This window comes from Vombatus ursinus, unplaced genomic scaffold (genome assembly GCF_900497805.2).
Source record: "Vombatus ursinus unplaced genomic scaffold, bare-nosed wombat genome assembly UNPS02014973.1, whole genome shotgun sequence".
NCBI lineage: Eukaryota > Metazoa > Chordata > Mammalia > Diprotodontia > Vombatidae > Vombatus > Vombatus ursinus.
Genome location: NW_020954751.1, coordinates 10,056,796 through 10,074,604, shown reverse-complemented (window position 1 = coordinate 10,074,604; position 17,809 = coordinate 10,056,796). Strand labels below are relative to the sequence as shown.

Here is a 17,809-nt window from a genome sequence, read left to right as displayed (position 1 = left end):
ATGAAATTTTATGGATAAATGGTCAAAGAATATGAACAGGCAGTAAGCTATCTATAGTCACATGAAAAAATGCTCTAAATCACTACTGATTACAGAAATGCAAATCAAAACAACTCTGAGGTACCACATCATACCTATCCGATTGGCTAACATGACAAAACAGGAAAAGGATAACTGCTGGATAAGATGTGGGAAAACTGGAACACTAATGCATTCTTGGTGGAGTTGTGAACTGATCCAACCATTCTGGAGAGCAATTTGGATCCATGCCCTTTAAAGGGCTAAAAACTGTGCTTACCCTTTTGACCCAGCAATATCATTCTAGGTCTGTATCCCAAAGAGATCATAAAAATGGGAAAAGAACCTACAAATGTACAAAAATATTTACACCAACTCTTTCTGTGGTAGCCAAGAACTGGAAATTGAGGGGATGCCCATCATTTGGGGAATGGCTGAACAAGTTGTGGTATATGAATCTAATAGAATACTATTGTGCTACAAGAAATGATGAGCAGGAAGACTTCAGAAAAACCTGGAAAGACTTGTATGGACTGATGCTGAGTGAAGTGAGCAGAACCAGGAAAACACTGTCCACCGCAAGAGCAACATTGTGCTATGCCCAACTCTGATAGACTTAACTCTTCTCAGCAATACGAGGATCTAAGACATTCCAAAAGACTCATGATGGAAAATGCTGTCCACATCCAGAGAAAGAACTCTGGAATCTGAATGAAGATTGAAGCATACTATTTGCTCTCTTTTGTCGTTGTTGTCATTGTTGTTTTGTTTTGTTTCTTCTCGTGGTTCCTCCCATTGGTCCTAATTCTTCTTTACAACATGACTAATCTGAAAATATGTTTAATATGAATGTATATGTAGAGCCTATATCAGATTGCACACTGTCTTGAGGAGGGGGGAGGGCAGGAAGGGAGAGAAAAATTAAAACTCAAAGGCTTATAAAAGTGAATACTGAAAACTAAGAATAAATAATTTTTTTAAATTACCAATTTAAATAAAGCAGCTATCAGCTGTTTCCCTTTAAAAAAAATAAAAGAAAAAAAGAAAAAAATGAAATTTTAAAAATTAATGAAGAGGATTAGTTGAAGGGAAGGAGAGGAAAAGGAAATCTACTCAACTAAGAGGAAAAAAGTAGGTGGGAGTGGATTATATAACCAGATAAAAGCAGGAGAAAAATTAAACTAATAAATAAAATCCCAAAGGGAAAGAGGTAACAAATGAGAAGAAAAGATCAGAGATAATGGTAAGAGAGCCAGTGGAAATAGGTCCCCCTTAAAAAAAGAAGTTGTCTTCTACTTCCTTTCAAATATCAAGTATTCCACTAATACTTCATCTCTAGAAATGTCTTCAATATATTACCAATGCAGTCTATAGCAAACAATCTGGTGTGGTCAAAAAAGCTTCTCATAACTTTTGAGGCAATTAAAAATGTTACCAACAGGGCAGCTGTACTTTGCTATGATTAGCTCTTCTTTGGAATGCCAAGAGTAAACACCTGGCAAACCTAAGCAGAAAATAAATTTAATGATATTCACCAAATAGTTTATTAATTTTCAAAGATTATCATCAGTTGGAGGAAAAATGTTATAACCAATTGATTTTAATGGTCAGATTTTCCTTTTTATTCTTAAATATGATGGCAAGTGCGAAATGTCCCCTTCTGATAGAGAGCACTCGTTCACATCTATTAGTCATCAGAATAAACTTTTTATTCAATTATCTCAAGAGATGTTACTTATACAAACTGAAATGTTATGAAAATGTTAGTCAATTCCTAAAATTCCCTCAACCCTTTACTTATGGTTTAATAAAAAGAAGTAAAGGAAGGCAAGAACCCAGTCTCATTCATTTTTTGAACAAATGCCTATAGTGCCAAGCAAAAGGCCATACATATATACTACATTCAAATACCTGGTTCAACTAAATGTCTTCTCCTTATAACTTCTGTAGGCTACATACCAAAACCACTTGCCTTATCAGGAGGACTCTCACACTGTTAGAGAGACTTTGAAATTTAAGTACATATTGAGACTTTGCTAGAAAGACTAGAGGAATGAGGAAGACACAAACGAATTTAAGGATAGACTTTTTCTTTTAAACAAAGTGTTGTACATCAAAGAAAAGGTACAAACAGTACCTTTACTATTAGTAATAATGATGTGAAAAAGATGAATCAGCTTACAGAAGCAGCTAAAAAATCTGGCCTGAAATCAGGATTGAAGAAAATGATAACAGCTAACAGTGATATAGTAGTGCTTTGAAATTTGCAAAGTGCCTTATATATAGTATCCCATTTGATTCACACAATAATCCTATAAGACAGGCACTACTGTTTTCCCCATTTTACAGGTGAAGAAATCATGAGAAGACATTAGCATCTATAAGGATCAGCAAAAGCCTCATGTAGGAGCTGATGAACAAACTGTGTTTTGAAAGTAGTCTAAAGAATCTAAGAAGTGAAAGTGAGGAAGGAGATCATTCCAGGAATGGAGGAAGAGCGTAAAAGCAGGGAAACAGGAGATAGAATACCACGTGTGAGAAAAGGTCGGTTTGGCTGGACAAAAGAGACTGTAAAGGGAAGTAATGTGTAATCAGAAAGGTAGGTTAGAGCCAGGTTGCAGAAGGTTTTAAATGCCAAACAGAAATGCAAAATACATACTGAAGAAGAGTGACATGGTTAGACTTGTACATTAGGAAGACTGCTTTAGAAGATGTATGAAAGATGGATTGGAAAGGGGGAGAGACAGGAGGCAAGTAGGCTATAGTGTAACTGAGAGGTAATGAAGGTCTGAACTAGGGTAAGGTAGTGGTCATGTGAATGAAGAGGTAGAATAGGCAAGATTTGACAAATGATTGAATATGGGGACTAAGGGTCAGTAAAAACCAGAGAATGATGCCCACCCTTGGCCGCAAAACCTTAAGTGACTAGAAGAATAGTGGTACCTTCAGCAGAAACAGAGAACTTAGGAAGAGGGACAGATTTGGGTAGTAAAGAGTTCTGTTCTGAACATGTTGAACTTGATGTGCCTGTTGGACATTCAACTGGAAATGTACAGTGGGCCATAGGTAAATAGTGATAACTGAATTCTTGGGAATGATGAGATCACATTGTACAGAAAGAAAATAGGAAAGCCCAAGACAAAGCCTTAGCATACATGCAATTAGGGGGTGGGACATATATGTAAGATACAAATATATTATGGATATATAGAGCTGTTCAAAGGTAGAATATGCAGTCTTGGGAAGTAGTAAGCTTATAACATTAGAGGTCTTTTATCACAGGCTGATCACTTGTCAGAGATGTTTTAAAAGATATTTTCATTCAGATATGGGATAGACTAGATTATATCCAAGGTCCACTCCAATTATGAATTTCTGTAATATTTACATGGATAAGTAATTCTGGGTATTGTGCACAGTTCTGATATTTAATCAAATTCCTAATCTGCTATTTTTTGTTTCTGTTTTACATTTGACATTTTAGTCTTACAATAACATATAAATAAATGAAATAAATGAAAAAGCATGTATTAAATATTTACTATGTGTCAAGCACTGTGTTAAGTGCTGAAAATACAAAAACAAAATTGACAACAAAATTGGAGACAATCTCTGCCCTCCAGGAGCTTACATTCTAATAGGACAACATACCACTAATAATTATTTTTCAGTTTTCTTTATGGTTTATATATTGAACTACATTTTTTTATACCATATTTAAAAACTTGTGGTTGGTAAAAGTATGTGGCAAGGACTGGTATATACATACAATACATTCCCCTACTCCTTATTTCTGAGAGACAAATGGAAATATATTATTGGCTGAACAAATTATGGTATATGGTATCTTACTGTAAGAAATGATAAAAGGGATAGTTTCAGAAAACCTGAGCTTTGTTGAACTGATATAAAGTGAAGTGATCAGAACCAAGAGAATATTAAGATAAAACAACCTAGCCTTAGGAACTCTCATCAACACAATGACCAAACACAATTCCAAAGGACTGGTGATGAACCACACTATTCACCTCCAGATTTAGAGGGTTGACGGACTCAAAGTGCAAACTGACATATATTTTTTTTTTCATTTTCTTTCTTTTTCTTTCCTTCCTTCTGACATGGCTATTTCAGGAATTTGTTTTACATATTTGTAATGGGATTTTGTTTTCCTTATCCCAAAGGGTGGAGGAGAGTGAGGACAAGAAACAATTTGAAACTGAAAATAAAGTAAAATTGAATTTGAAAAAAATTATAGGGAACTTGGATGAATTTAATGACTAATATTGAACCCAGAAAAATGACTGCGACTGTTTTGGTTTTATGTATTTATATTCCTACTGCCAAGCACAGTACCCTAGAACATAACAGGTACTTAATACTTGTTTAATTGTTGATGAAACACACCACTATTCTCAGTAGATGTGGCAGAATACAAAGGTGGAATGAGTGAATTCCCTCATATTGTCAAAGATGGTAAATTTACCTATTTTGCTTGGTTGTATGTCTTAGTTACTAAGGAGGGTTGAGGGAAGAGGAGTTATGGTATTCAGAAATAACAGCAACATAAAAAAACTTTAAAAAAAGAAATGCACTGTGAAGAAATATAAAATAGTAATAGCAATAACCTAATTAAACATCAAAACTGTACAATACTCAGTCAATAGGAACTTAATGCTCACTGAATGAATGAATGCACATTTATTAATCTTATGCTGAATTTTCCCAAACTAGACATCCTAGACAAACTAGTTGATGAGTAACTAAATAGGAATAACTAATATTCATTACTACATACTTATATGAAAATAATGTAGAGGAAGGGTTCTCAACCTTTTTTATTTCATAGACCCCTCTGGCAGTCTGGTGAAGCTTGTGGTGCCCTTTCAGAATAATGTTTTTAAATAATCAAAGAAACGTAAAATTTCAGTTGGAGGTTAGTGAAAATAAAGATTTTTTTTCTATTCCAATTTATGGACCTCCTGAACTCTATCCATGGATTCCAAGTTAAGAAGCCCTGGTACAGAGGGAGAAGAAAAGAGGCTGAAGACAGGAAACTGAGAAAGAGCTTAGAAAACCAGAAGTGTTTTAAAAACCTAGAGTGGGCAGAGTAACCAAAAGAAGAAAGTGATTAATGGTGTCAAAAGCAACAGACAGGAAGGATGAAGACTGAAAAAAGGCCATTAGAGTTGGAAATTAAGAGATCATTGGTAACTCTGGAGAGGGTACCTTCAGTTGAATGATGAGGTAGAAGCCTGCTTGCAGAAGATTTAGAGTCAAGTGAGAAGAGAGTAAGTGGAAGCACCAGTGTAGGATGGCTTTTTCAAGAAGCATAGCTACAAAGGGGAAGAGGGATATAGGATAGCAAGCTGAAATAGTAAATTCAAGTGAAGATTTTTTAAGGGAGGGAGTCTCACAGGTGTGTTTCTAGGCAGCAGGGAAGTAGCCAGTAAATAGGGAAAATAACTGTTAAAAGCACTGGGATGTCTATAGCCTTTAAATGTATTTTAATACAATTAAAGTTAATAAATATAGCAATGCTAATAATGCTCCATATAGAATTTTTCATAGCACCCACATTTCTTATGCCATATATTGAAACAATTTAAGACCAAATGTGCTTTGTTGTTCTCAGTCATAACTGGAAAATTCTAATAATTTGTTTAAATGGAATACATTATACATTTCTCAAGGCATCACAATATGAAAACAACAAATCAGTGCAGTGCTTTTTGTCAAAAGCTAAGAAGCTGAAACTTTTTGGAAAAAATTTACAATTTTATATTTCCCATGCTGAATGCCCAACACTTCCACCATTTCAGGAAACAATAGGTTTGTTAGTTCAAGTGTGAATTCACAGCTATTAATAACCACACATAAACAGTAGTCAATAATAATTTGATGTTGACTTGGATTGTTGGAGGTTCTTAGGAGAGGCTCCCAGTGATATGGACAGTGCTAGTTCACATTCTTATAACTGACATGAATATATAGTTGGTATGCTTATCAAATGTGAAGATTACACAAATTTAAGAGAGGTAGTCAACATAGTGGACAATATCTAAGATCCAAAATATGTCAATTGACTTAATCTAATAAGATGAAATTTTAAAAAGATAAAATATAAATTCTCAAATGTAGATTTGAGAAATCAGCTTCACAAGTACAAGATGTCATAGGCAAAGCTAACAGCTTGGAAAAAGATCTGATAATTTTATTCGCCATAAGCTCAATAACAGGTCAGTCAATGAACATTTATTAAGCACCTACTATGTATAAAGCACAAGTGTTAAACACTGGGGATACAAAGAATGGCAAAAGACAGTCTAGGACATCAAGGAGCTCACAATCCAGTGCAGACAACATACAAATGTTATAACAAGCTATATATTGGATAAAAAAGGAAATAATTAACAGAGGGAAGGCACTAGTAATAAAAGAAATTGGGATAGACTTCCTGCAAAAGGTGGGATTTTACCTGGAACTTGAAAGCCAGGGAATCCAGGAGGCAGAAATGAGGAAGAAGAGCATTCCAGGCATGGGGGACAGCCAGAGAAAATAGTTGGGGCCAAGAGATGGAGTGTCTTGTTCAGGTAACAGCAAGGAGGTCGTGTCACTAGATAGAAGAGTAAGTGGTAGGGTGTAAGGTTTAAAAAGACAGGAAAGGTAGGAGGGGGCTAAGTTATGAAGGACTTTGAATGACAGCATTTTGTATTTGATCCTGGACGTGATAAGGAACCATTGTAGTTTATTGGGGAGCAGAAGTAACATGATCAGAGAACCACATTGGTGGCTGAATAGAGGATCCTAAAGGGACTACAGATTATGCTAAATAAGAATTGGTTAAACGTTAATGTTTAGCTTGGACTTAGCAGGGTCATGATAACTGTCTTTAACCTATGAAAATCTGACCCCTGGCAAATGGATGTCTAGTTCTTTTTAGGCAGCATTGGAAATAATGGAGTGGATGCTGCAGAGACATTTTTCAGCTTAATTTAATGAAAAAGTAAATAATTAGTACTACGTGAAAATAGAATGTATTGTCTTTGGATATAGTGAGTTCTCTATCGTAGAAGATTCTGAGAAAGACTGAATTGACCACTCAGTTGGAGATGATATGGACTAGGTTCCTGTTCGTATTCTGGTTGAAATGACATAGCTGCTGAAGCCTTCAACTGTGAGGCCCAATGATCCTAAAAAAAAGAGTTCATTTAAAAATCAAATTAAAAAACAAAGACAGTCCAAAATTACCGAGTACTTACACTAAAAATATTTGGCTATGATGAACCATAATCAAAAAGCTAATTTTTCCTTAATTTCATATATCTCTATAAACTGATGCAGAGTACCTAAACAGAAGTAGGAAAGCATAACTGTCCACAACAATGTAAACAAAATAAATAAGTAAAACTAAGGACAGCTTCCGTATAACAAACAATCCTGGGGCAAGTTGAGAAAATATCTCTCTCTCCTCTTCTTTACCGAGGTAGGAGGCAATGGGTATGGAATATTGCATATACTGTAAGAGACTAATGATGTATTGATTGGTCTTCCTTTTTTTTTCCTTCCTTTCTTTTTCAATTCTTATTACAAGGAATGGCCCACTAGGCAGGGAACAAGGAAGGGATGTATTCAGGAAGAAAAAAATATCAATGAAAGTTTAAATAAAATTATCTTTGTTAAATCTTAACATGATGGGGATATAGTTGATATGTGCTAAAACAGAAGGAAGTTATTGATTTTGTTCATTTATATTTTGACAAGGTGGTTAGGTAAAGCCCCTATCAATCAATAAGAAGAAATAGGCTCTAAATAAAAATTTTCACTTGAAAAAAAATCAATATTACAATATTTCAATCCTTTAATAAATTTCCATCATACTTAACAAAAAGGCTAATTGGAAAAATATTTTCTGCCATTTTCAAAAACACAAAAAAGTCAAACACTAAAAAGCTGCCTACAACAATTCCAATGTATACTTCAGAAGTGCAAAAGGGAAATAAAGACTCTTTTAATTTTTCAAAATTAATCATACTTGACTAATTCTTCAGTAAGATTAATGTAGCTTTAATTCATTTCTATTTAAACACATAAAGATTTGATTTTACACAATAATTTTAGACCTGCAAAAATTTTATTATTATTGTTGTTATTACTGAGTTGTTTCAGTCATGTACAACTCTCTGTGCAACTACTGGGATTTTCGTGGCAAAGATATTAGCGTGGTTGGACATTCCTTCTCCACCTCATTTTACAGATGAGGAAACTGAGGCAGACAGGGTAAAATGACTTGCCCAGGGTCTCACAGCTAGTAAAACATCTGTGGCTGTTTTTTTTTTTTTAACTCAGGACCTCTTGACTCTGTGCTCTATCCACTGTTCCACCTCATGCTCATAAAAATTTGGTTAATTAAACTCAACTGTGAAATACCATATTACATTCCTGTAGGTCATTCAATCCTCCATAGCTTACCCAAACATAACAGTGATCCCACTTCTTTTTCATATCACTAGACCAGTAGTTCTTAAAATCTTTTTAGCTCACAATTAACATCTTCCCATAATTCATAATATCCTCTAAATTCACTATAAACTGAAGACAGGGACCTCCCCTAGAGCCCAGAATATCATTCTGCATGTAGTTTTCGTTATAGTTCAGTTGTTTCAGTCACATTCAAATATTTGTGACCCCACTTGGGGTTTTCTTGGCAAAGGTAATGGAGCGGTTTCCTTCTCCAGCTCATTTTACACATGAGGAAACTGAGGCAAACAAGGTGAAGTGACTTGCCCAGGGTCACACAGCTAATAACTGGGGCTAGATTCCAACTTGGGTCTTCCTGACTCCAGGCCCTATGCTTTATCCACTGTGCCACCTAGTGCTTATAAAAATGTTTGGTGAATTGAACTCAACTGTGAAATACAATATTACCCTTGTGTAGGACATTTGGTCTTGATGCCAACACTATGAAATACTATCTGCATGTGAAGCTGCTAAGTGCTCAGATCTTGATTCTTAGTCCACTGTCTTTCTACTACACTACTACACTTCCTCTCCCTTCCTAAGATTTTTAAAAAAATAATTCACCTCCTACATGGTTGAGGTTTTCACCTAAAAATTGTGTTCAAAGACTTATTTCCAAAATCCAGTTGTATAAATTCTTTCACTGTATCCTAATATCCCAGAAGGGTAATATCTATGCCCATTTTATTAGTAGTCACAAAAATTTGATCATTTGTCTTAATCAGATTTGTTTTGTGGCCTCTTAACTCAGAATTGGTCTTTGCAACTCCAGGTGCAGTACTTTAGCCTAACCTTTATATTTCTTCAAACTGTATATAAGTTTATAAGGTTTCACAATTGATAACAGCCAACCTAAATCTTCTACCTTTTATTCTCTGAGCAGCCAGTGTAAGATCCATTTAAAAGTGCAATCTCAGCTTCACAGCAAATTGCCCAGGCAGCTGTTCAAAAAAGCCAATTAAATAGTAGGGGTGTGATGAACACTTAGCTTTAGCCAGGAACTGCTCCAGCAGAAATACCCTAGAGAATAAGATAAAAAAGGAAAAGGGCAGAAGAGAATAATTCACCAATTGGGAATAAAAATAAAAATAATGAAGTTTTAAAAGAGAATTTATCCTGAGGACAAGAGTTATAAACATGTACCACCAAAAGTCAAAGAAAGTAGAAAAGGAATGTATCTGGTACATAAAATATTCAGAGAAGGTTAAAAGAGAAGAGGTGAAAGAAAACCTTTAATCAACATTATCTATCAATAACCCCTGAATTTACAAAGCTAGGGGGGAAAGCAGGTTACAACTTTCAAAGGAGGAAAAGATTTAGCCTGGTTTTCCCACCAGTGATAAAAATCGAGCTCTTTCAAGAACAGAGAGAGTTTAGCAAATAACAATGAAAACAGAATTTTGACAGTTTTGACATATTAATCATAGTAGAAATTGCCATTAATTCAAGAACATATTCAGTCATAAGTTGGTACTCTTGCTATCAGATAGGATCATTCAAGGAAATAAAACCTATTAAGATGTTCCAACATAAAATGATTCATTCTGAACTCTCAAGTTTTCATATGACTGACAATATTACTACTTAAAAAAGCAAAACTCATCTCTCTTTCTCTTCAAGGATGGCAGTGATAAGTAAAAAGCACTATTATCTCTTTTCCTTTAGAAAAATCATTTCCACCTACTGCTACTCAGTCATTCACAAAACCCTCCCACTTATATTCAAAAGCAAAATGATAGCAACCAGGCAGGTAACATTACTTCTCAAAAGCACAGAGTTTACTACCAACATTATTTAACCACTTATTCAAAAATTGGGAGGAAGACGGTGAAAGAAGTATCAGCATCTAAGTAGAATGTTGTCCCACAGAACTTTAACTGTATCCAGAAAAGATCAAAACTAAAATTATCTCAAGTTTCTACTATATTGATCCTACAATGTAATTGATTCTATGCTGTAAGGATTTTTATATCTGAGTCTGCACTTGTCTAAAGCTACCTTTCTATGTCCTTGAGTTAAGCTCAGGAATTTAGCTTTCCCTCTGAGTTAGCTGTTATCTCTATTACTGGTAACCCCTAGGATACTTCCAGGACATCTGTTTGATACTACAATTTAACAAAAGATATGTTGTCTGTGCTTCCCAGTCATTCAGCAATTAGCATAGATTTTATCTCTTCTAAGGAGATAGCAAGTCCAGTAGTTTTGATCTCTTACCAAAGATTACAAGATTAAGATGGGTCCCATAAAACAATTAACATTCTTTAATTGTCAGTGAGGGGCATGATTAGCCTCACCTGAATGCCAGCCCTCCCTTTCTTAGTATCATAATGTTCCACAACTAACAAGACTCCTCCTTTCTTATTTGTCAATAAAGAAAGTCCCTGACTTTACTGAGGTGACCGGTCTGACCCACTTTGTTAACAGGTATACATATCACTGTAAATAAAGTGATCCTGCTCAGAGTCTGCACCTCAGACTTTATTAAATTTACTTGAGACAATCCTTTTATACATTATTAGCAATTTCTACTGTCAAATTGGGATAGCATATCAAAATTGTCAAAATTCACTTTTAAAAAATTTAAGTTACCAAGAAGTTCTCACAAATCTTAAATCATTTACTCCACTGACTTCTAGGAAACATTTTTTCCATGCTCTCTCCATTCTACTTTTTGCCACTGGTTCTGATTGCAGACTTATAGTAAGAAATAATAAAAGCAGCCAAATGTGTAGTCAAAGGCTTTCTAACAGTCATAATTTATAGAAAGATCAAGTTCAGAAAGAAATTTTTTTTAGGTGGTGGAGATCCTCCATTAAAGCCACACCTTAAGGGGGCAGCTAGGTGGCACAGTGGAGAGAGCACCAGCCCTGAAGTCAGGACAACCTGAGTTCAAATCTGGCCTGAGACCAAACACTAGACACTTACTAGCTGTGTGACCCTGGAGTCATTTACCTCCAATTGCCTAAAAAAAAAAAAGAAAAAAAAAGAAAAAAAAAAGCCACACCTTGGTTGACTTTGAGAGATCCTGTATTCTTCTAGTCCAAATGCCCAAACTTAGAAATATCTATCATAAACAAATGTCCCCAAGGCAGGGACTAACTTTAATGCTGAAGTTATTAGCACTCCCCCTACCCAATGAACACTGTCCAGGAAGAATTTCCTGCCTCCACTCCTCTACTGACTCCACTGGTGCCTTCCCAGTCCTACTCTCACTCCTGTGGCCCAACACTGAAGGAGTTGTGAGGAAGTATACTTTTATTATTATATTCTTTTAATATTGCATTGTAGGGAGGACTCAGTGGTATATTCTTTGCGGTGTTAGAAGACAGTGGATTCCTGGCATACCTATGAATTCCTAGCATAACAAATTAATCTTCCCATAAAAACTATATAATTAAAGGTGGCCAGATTCCAGAATATCCAAAAGACTACTTAACCAATAATGTAGTATAAAACATTTCTATGGAAAAATGTTTTCAAGTTCCAAATAATCAACTCAAAAGTAAACTATAGAGAACATAAGCTGTTGGTAAGCTGGCAATCATTTAAATGATTAATATTAATAAACTAGTATAAACTAGTGGTCAGGAGTAATATTTTATTTATCTCTGTATCTCAGTGATTTACGCAGAGAAGGCATTAAAATGTTTGTTCAATTAACCTAAACAGAATCCCATCCAACAGCTTAATTCACTGAGCTGCTCAGATGCATTTTGCAGTTTACTCAATTATTAGGATGGAGTTATAATAAAATCAACCATTTACAAAGATTCTTTTATGATTAAGGCAATTGATTAATAACATCTACCCTTAATATTTTTCAAACTCTTTCTTTTCCATGTTACTTGGCAATGAATTGAGGTCTCAACTAAGTATTTGTCCTAGGGTTTGCAAGTGGTTGAGCCGTTTTGAGAACAGTGGCCCTACCCATAGATACCATTCCATGTGTAAGTGGGCTGGCTCTCCATCTGGGTAAGAATACAAATTAAGCTCCTAAACTTTCATAACAGAATGTCAACTCTTGCCTCCCCCATATTTAGAATTTAAAGCATATGGATCCCTACTCAATGAACAAAACAGATTACTGTCACTTCCATGATTCCAGGAGAATTCAAACATGAACTGACTGCTATTTGACAAAGTCTCACTTGAAACAACTGATATTTGAAAGACATAGGTTAAGAGTTGTTAATAAGCACTACCCCTTTATTAAGTTAAATCATCAGAAAGTAAAATACTTAACGAATTATCTCAGCTGCACAAAGATATAGTTAATGATTATTATTTATAACTTCAGCTTAGGATAAATATAAGAAATGTCCATTTGAATGTGATTTCTGTATACCTTCCATTCTATTACTCAAAGCCTGGACTGCTCACTAAACTCCAACTTTAATTCACTACCTAGAAAGTTAGTATTTTCAGATAAACTTGTATACTTTCTTTTATCAATTAGAATTTTATATCCCATCATGTTTTTTTTAGTTGCCAGGAACCCGGATCTAAATTCAATTCTCAACTTCTGTAATTATTTCATTAATTGGAGGGTCAGGAGGAAGAAAGTAGGGAGAGTCTAGGCTTAAAAGGATCAATCTGGATAGAGAAAGCAGCAGTAGTTATTTATTGTGTATGAGTCTTGAAATCTACATCAAAAAGTAAAGATTATGATCAGAAGAAAAAGTTTAAAGTGATGATTTCACTCACTTCAAAAACTACTGTATTAGAATTCAAAATAAATGTTATTCTCCTTTCAGGTCAATAACTCTAGAAATGTGACAGATATAATCAAGTGTAAACAAAGAGGACAAGAAGGTAGTCTTTTGGAAGAATGTGCCATCTCTGGTGAAATAATTACTATTTATTAAGGTCTAAAAAAATTTGTTTTAAAAGCAATGCAATACTTATTTCAAAAAAGAATAACAATAATAATATTTCACCAAGCTCACAACAATTTAACATTTATGATAGTCTTTCTGCACAATGACCTCATTAGGGTATTATTACCTCTACTGGCCTAAGGTCACAAGCGAGAAAAATAATACAAATAACCAAAGACATTAAAATACACAAAACCTAAGTGAACAAACTTTTTAAAATGATGGTTCAACTTTCAATTTTCCATAGCAATGGATAATAGCTTTTACACAAATAACATGAAAACTCTAGAAATTAACACCTTGCTACTCCTCGAACAAGACATTCCATATCCAGACTCCAGAAATTTTCACTAGTTGTGCCTCTGTCCCTCACCCCTTCCTGCCTTGCCTGGAATGTTCTCTCCCTTCTCATCTCTATCCTCTGGCTTCTGGCTTCCTTCATGTCCCAGCTAAAATCTCACCTACTAAAAGAAGCCTTTCCTGATCCTCCTTAATTCTAGTGCCCTCCTCTGTTGATTATTTCTAATTTACCCTGCATATAGCTTGTTTGTACATACGGATGTCTCTCCATTAGACTGTGAGAGCTCCTAGAGAGCAAAGATTGCCTTTTGCCTTTCTTTGAATCCTTAGCACTTGGCAGTGTCTAGCACATAACAGGGTAATATACTAATACATTTTGGCTGATTGACTGCTAAGAATGTAATAAATAAGAGGAAGCAAAATGTTAATTTATTTTAGACCCAATACATACATCCCTGATTAAGTTTATGTAAGCCTTCTCATCTGAAATTACAACTAATCAGTGAACATTGATGGCAAATAGCAGTTGTCGATTGACTGTGCCTAGAGGTACAAAATTGCTTACGGTCTTAAGTCAAGATTCTTAATGATGCTTTCTAAATTTGACTCATCTTCCCAGACTTAAAAAAATGAAGGAACATAGAGACCAACGTCTTATCATATGGCTCTAGGTTTGAAAAATCTTGAAAATGAACCTAATTAAAACAGCTAAACAAAAACTGAGTACTAAAGAAACACTATCAGAATGTTCCTATATAAGATTAAGTTCATTCTCATCAGAGGCCTTTTCACTTTCAGGTGAATGAAGTGTTTTATTCAGGGTTGGTTTGTGGGTCCCCCCACTTTACATTCTCTTTATAGAGAAAAGGCTCAGGCAATTTTCAAGAATATTTTTTATAGATCACAGCTGAAATGATTACTGTTTCCATTGCACTACATTCTTGATTTGATTCTAATTACCATATGCCTGTTTAAAAAGCAATTACATAATTGAAAATATAATCTTTATTTATTATTAACATCATAAATTATTTACCACTAAAGTAGTGAAAAACAGCATAATTTTATGATAAAGCAAAAGAAAAGCTTTTTTACTAAACAAAGTCTTTAAGAGGTAGTTAGTTGTACATGAACTATTTAAGCCTAACATTAAAAGAAAAATTTAGAATGTTTTTAGGGGGCTACTTACTCTACAAAGAGAATTACCATAAAGTATTTCTGATCTTTGCAATAATAATATAGTATCCACTTCTTTTTTAAACACTGATAGTTATTATCCTGTTAGATTCCCTGCCCCTGGTCCCAATTCTCTAAAAATGATTCTCTACCACTTTTCTTATTTCAAGATTATTACCAAAAAATATAGGTATCAAATTAAATAAAAATAAGCTACCAAAAAATATGGATACTAAATAGAATTTTTAAAAATTTGTCCCCAAATTCTCAACCATCTATTTCAGTATCAGTTAAAAGTACTGATTTAGTTTATTTATGCAAAATTTATCACATTACACTTGATAACCATTTTTGAAAAGTGCATCAAAACTTAAAAGATGAATTGTTTTTCTATAGATTGCTATATTAAGTCTTTCAAGGACACTAATAATGCAGCATATACAGCTTTCTCCCCGTTTTCTTTCTAGAATAAAACGGACAAGGGAAAAAAAGGATGCATTATTGAGAACTATGAAGTTTCAGGGCAAGATGAAGAAATGGTTAATTTATCATGTTAATGCTACTAAATTTTGTGGGTTTTTTTGGTAATAGAAATGATCCCACTTCATTCATAAATCAATAAAATAACAGGTATTAAGTACATTTTTAAGTCAATATCATTTTTCTGTTTATTTTTAGTATTGTATAAACTCTAAATCTGCAGAATAATCCCTATTAAACATGAGCTTGAGCTCAATCTCACCATTATGTCCTATATTAATCTCCAAAAAGTAAAGATTAAAAAAGCAGTTTATTTACAAACTCTAATAACTCTGTATTGGGAATAGTCAGCCAAACAGTACTTACCTCATAATAATCAAGTACTACATTTCTAAGATATACAAAATCCGTTTTTCCTCCACTCACATGGATTCACTGTCATCTCTTCCCCTTTATGAGGCACCCTTTTTTTTTTTTTAAAGTCACAAGCATCTGAATTTATTTAAAATAGGCCATCAGGAACAGAGCAGTACTGCTTGCCCCAAGAAGCTGATAAAGCCTAATTATTACATGCTAGCTAATGTTCTTACAAAGAAAAAAAGTCAATCAGCAAGTGTGTTTAAATACTTACCATGTGCCCATCATCATGACAGCACCACAGAATACAAAAACAAAAGTGAAACAGTCCCTGCCTTTAAGGAGCTTAAAATCTAGCCTGGGCCACAACATTTGGATGGGTAGGTATACATAAAATATATACAAGGTAATTGAGGTGAAGAAGGGCACTAGAAGTTGGGTTGATCAAAAAAAGGTCCCAAATAGCAGATGATATTTGAGATGAGTCTTAAAGAAAACTAGGGAGTTTGATAGGTGAAAGTGAGAAGTTCACAGTGGTAAAGAGAGAAAATAAGAGTGAGGAATAGAAAGGACAGCTTGACTTGGAAATAATATGTAATAAGCCTGGAAACGCCAAGTTGTGAAAGGCTTTAAATACCAAACACATAAGTTTGTTTATATTTAATCTCAGAGGTAACAAGGAGCCACTTTAGTTTACTGTAAAGCAGAGTGACCTGATCAATTCTGAACTTTAAGGAAATCTCCCAAAGACTGAATTTCTACTCCTTTGATCAAGAGTACTAAATGGAACCATTCATTCTCCCTCCCCCAAGTAATTCAAAAGGTCCTGAAAATGTTGTTGGGAACTGGAAGTTAAGTGTTTTTTCTATTATTCCTAGACTTGCCATTAACTTACTTCTTAGGCAAGTTGGACCTTAGTGTTTCCTCAAATGTAAAATGACAAGCTGGCCTGGAGGCCACTCTCCAGCTCTAACACTGAAACTCCACTCACCTTTATAGATCAGAACCCACTCACTCAATTCAAGTAACATGTGGCCTGTTAACAAGAAGCCAGTGAGGTTCTTTAGAGTAGGAAATGCCTTTTGTTTTTCTTTATGTCAGCCAACACTTGACCCAGTGCCTGGCACACAGCAGGTATTTAATAAATGCTCCTTGGCTGACTATCTCTAACACTTAGCATAGTGCCAGGTATATAGTTATTGTTGTTGCTCAAGTTGCGTCTAACTCTTCCTGACCCCATTTGGGGTTTTCTTGGCAAAGATACTGGAGTGGTTTGCTATTTCCTTCTCCACCTCATTTTACAAATGTGGAAACTGAGGCAAACAGGGTTAAGTGACTTGCCAGAGTGACATAGCTAGAAAGTGTCTGAAGCTGGATTTGAACTCAGGTCAACTCCAGGCCCAGAGCTCTAGCCATTGCACTAATCTAGCTGTCTCCCCTGGAATACAGTAGGCACTTAATAAATGCTACTCGGCTGACTATTCAAAAGGCTTGGTACAATGCCTGGCACATAGTAGGTACTCAATAAATGCTATCTGACTGGCTTTGCATCCCCAGTGCTTGGCACAATGCCTGGAACACAGAAGGTGCTTTACAAATGCTACTTGGCTGACTAGTATGGTAGCCTGACCCCTCCCACCAAGACATTAGTGCTAGACATACTCCCACGTCCTCACTCCCCCTTCACTGGCACACACTTTCCTCTCTTCTCTACTTGCCTTTTTCTCTTTACCCATCTCTCTGCTCCCCAGCCTTCTTCAATGCTCCTAATTCCTTCCCTGAACCTCCTGACCGCCTGTAGCTTCCCTAGTACAACCACCACCCAACGTTCAATAACATCCCCAGCCCTCCTGGAAATGACCTCCCCCATGCCACCTTCCCCACAGCATAGGCGCACACAGACACACACACACACAGACAGGCAGACACAGACACACACGGGCGCGCGCGCGCGCACACACACACACAGACTGGCACACACACAGACAGGCACACAGGCAGACGCAGTACACACACACACACACAGGCACACGCAGTACACACACACACACACACACACACACACACACACACACACACACACA

General features: G+C 35.4%; 1 protein-coding gene across 2 annotated transcripts in view; it reads right to left on the bottom strand.

Moving 5' to 3' along the window:
* The window catches only part of EFR3A (EFR3 homolog A), a 163,023-nt gene that overhangs the window by 144,755 nt on the left and 459 nt on the right, over positions 1-17,809 (bottom strand). The window contains exon 2 of one of the 2 annotated variants that reach the window (XM_027845506.1): positions 9,401-9,555. The exons of the other annotated variant lie outside the window; for it this stretch is intronic. Within the exon in view, the coding sequence (XP_027701307.1) occupies positions 9,401-9,434 (34 nt within the window). The 5' untranslated portion in view covers positions 9,435-9,555. The remainder of the gene's footprint in view (positions 1-9,400; positions 9,556-17,809) is intronic. 2 annotated transcript variants of the gene reach the window in all.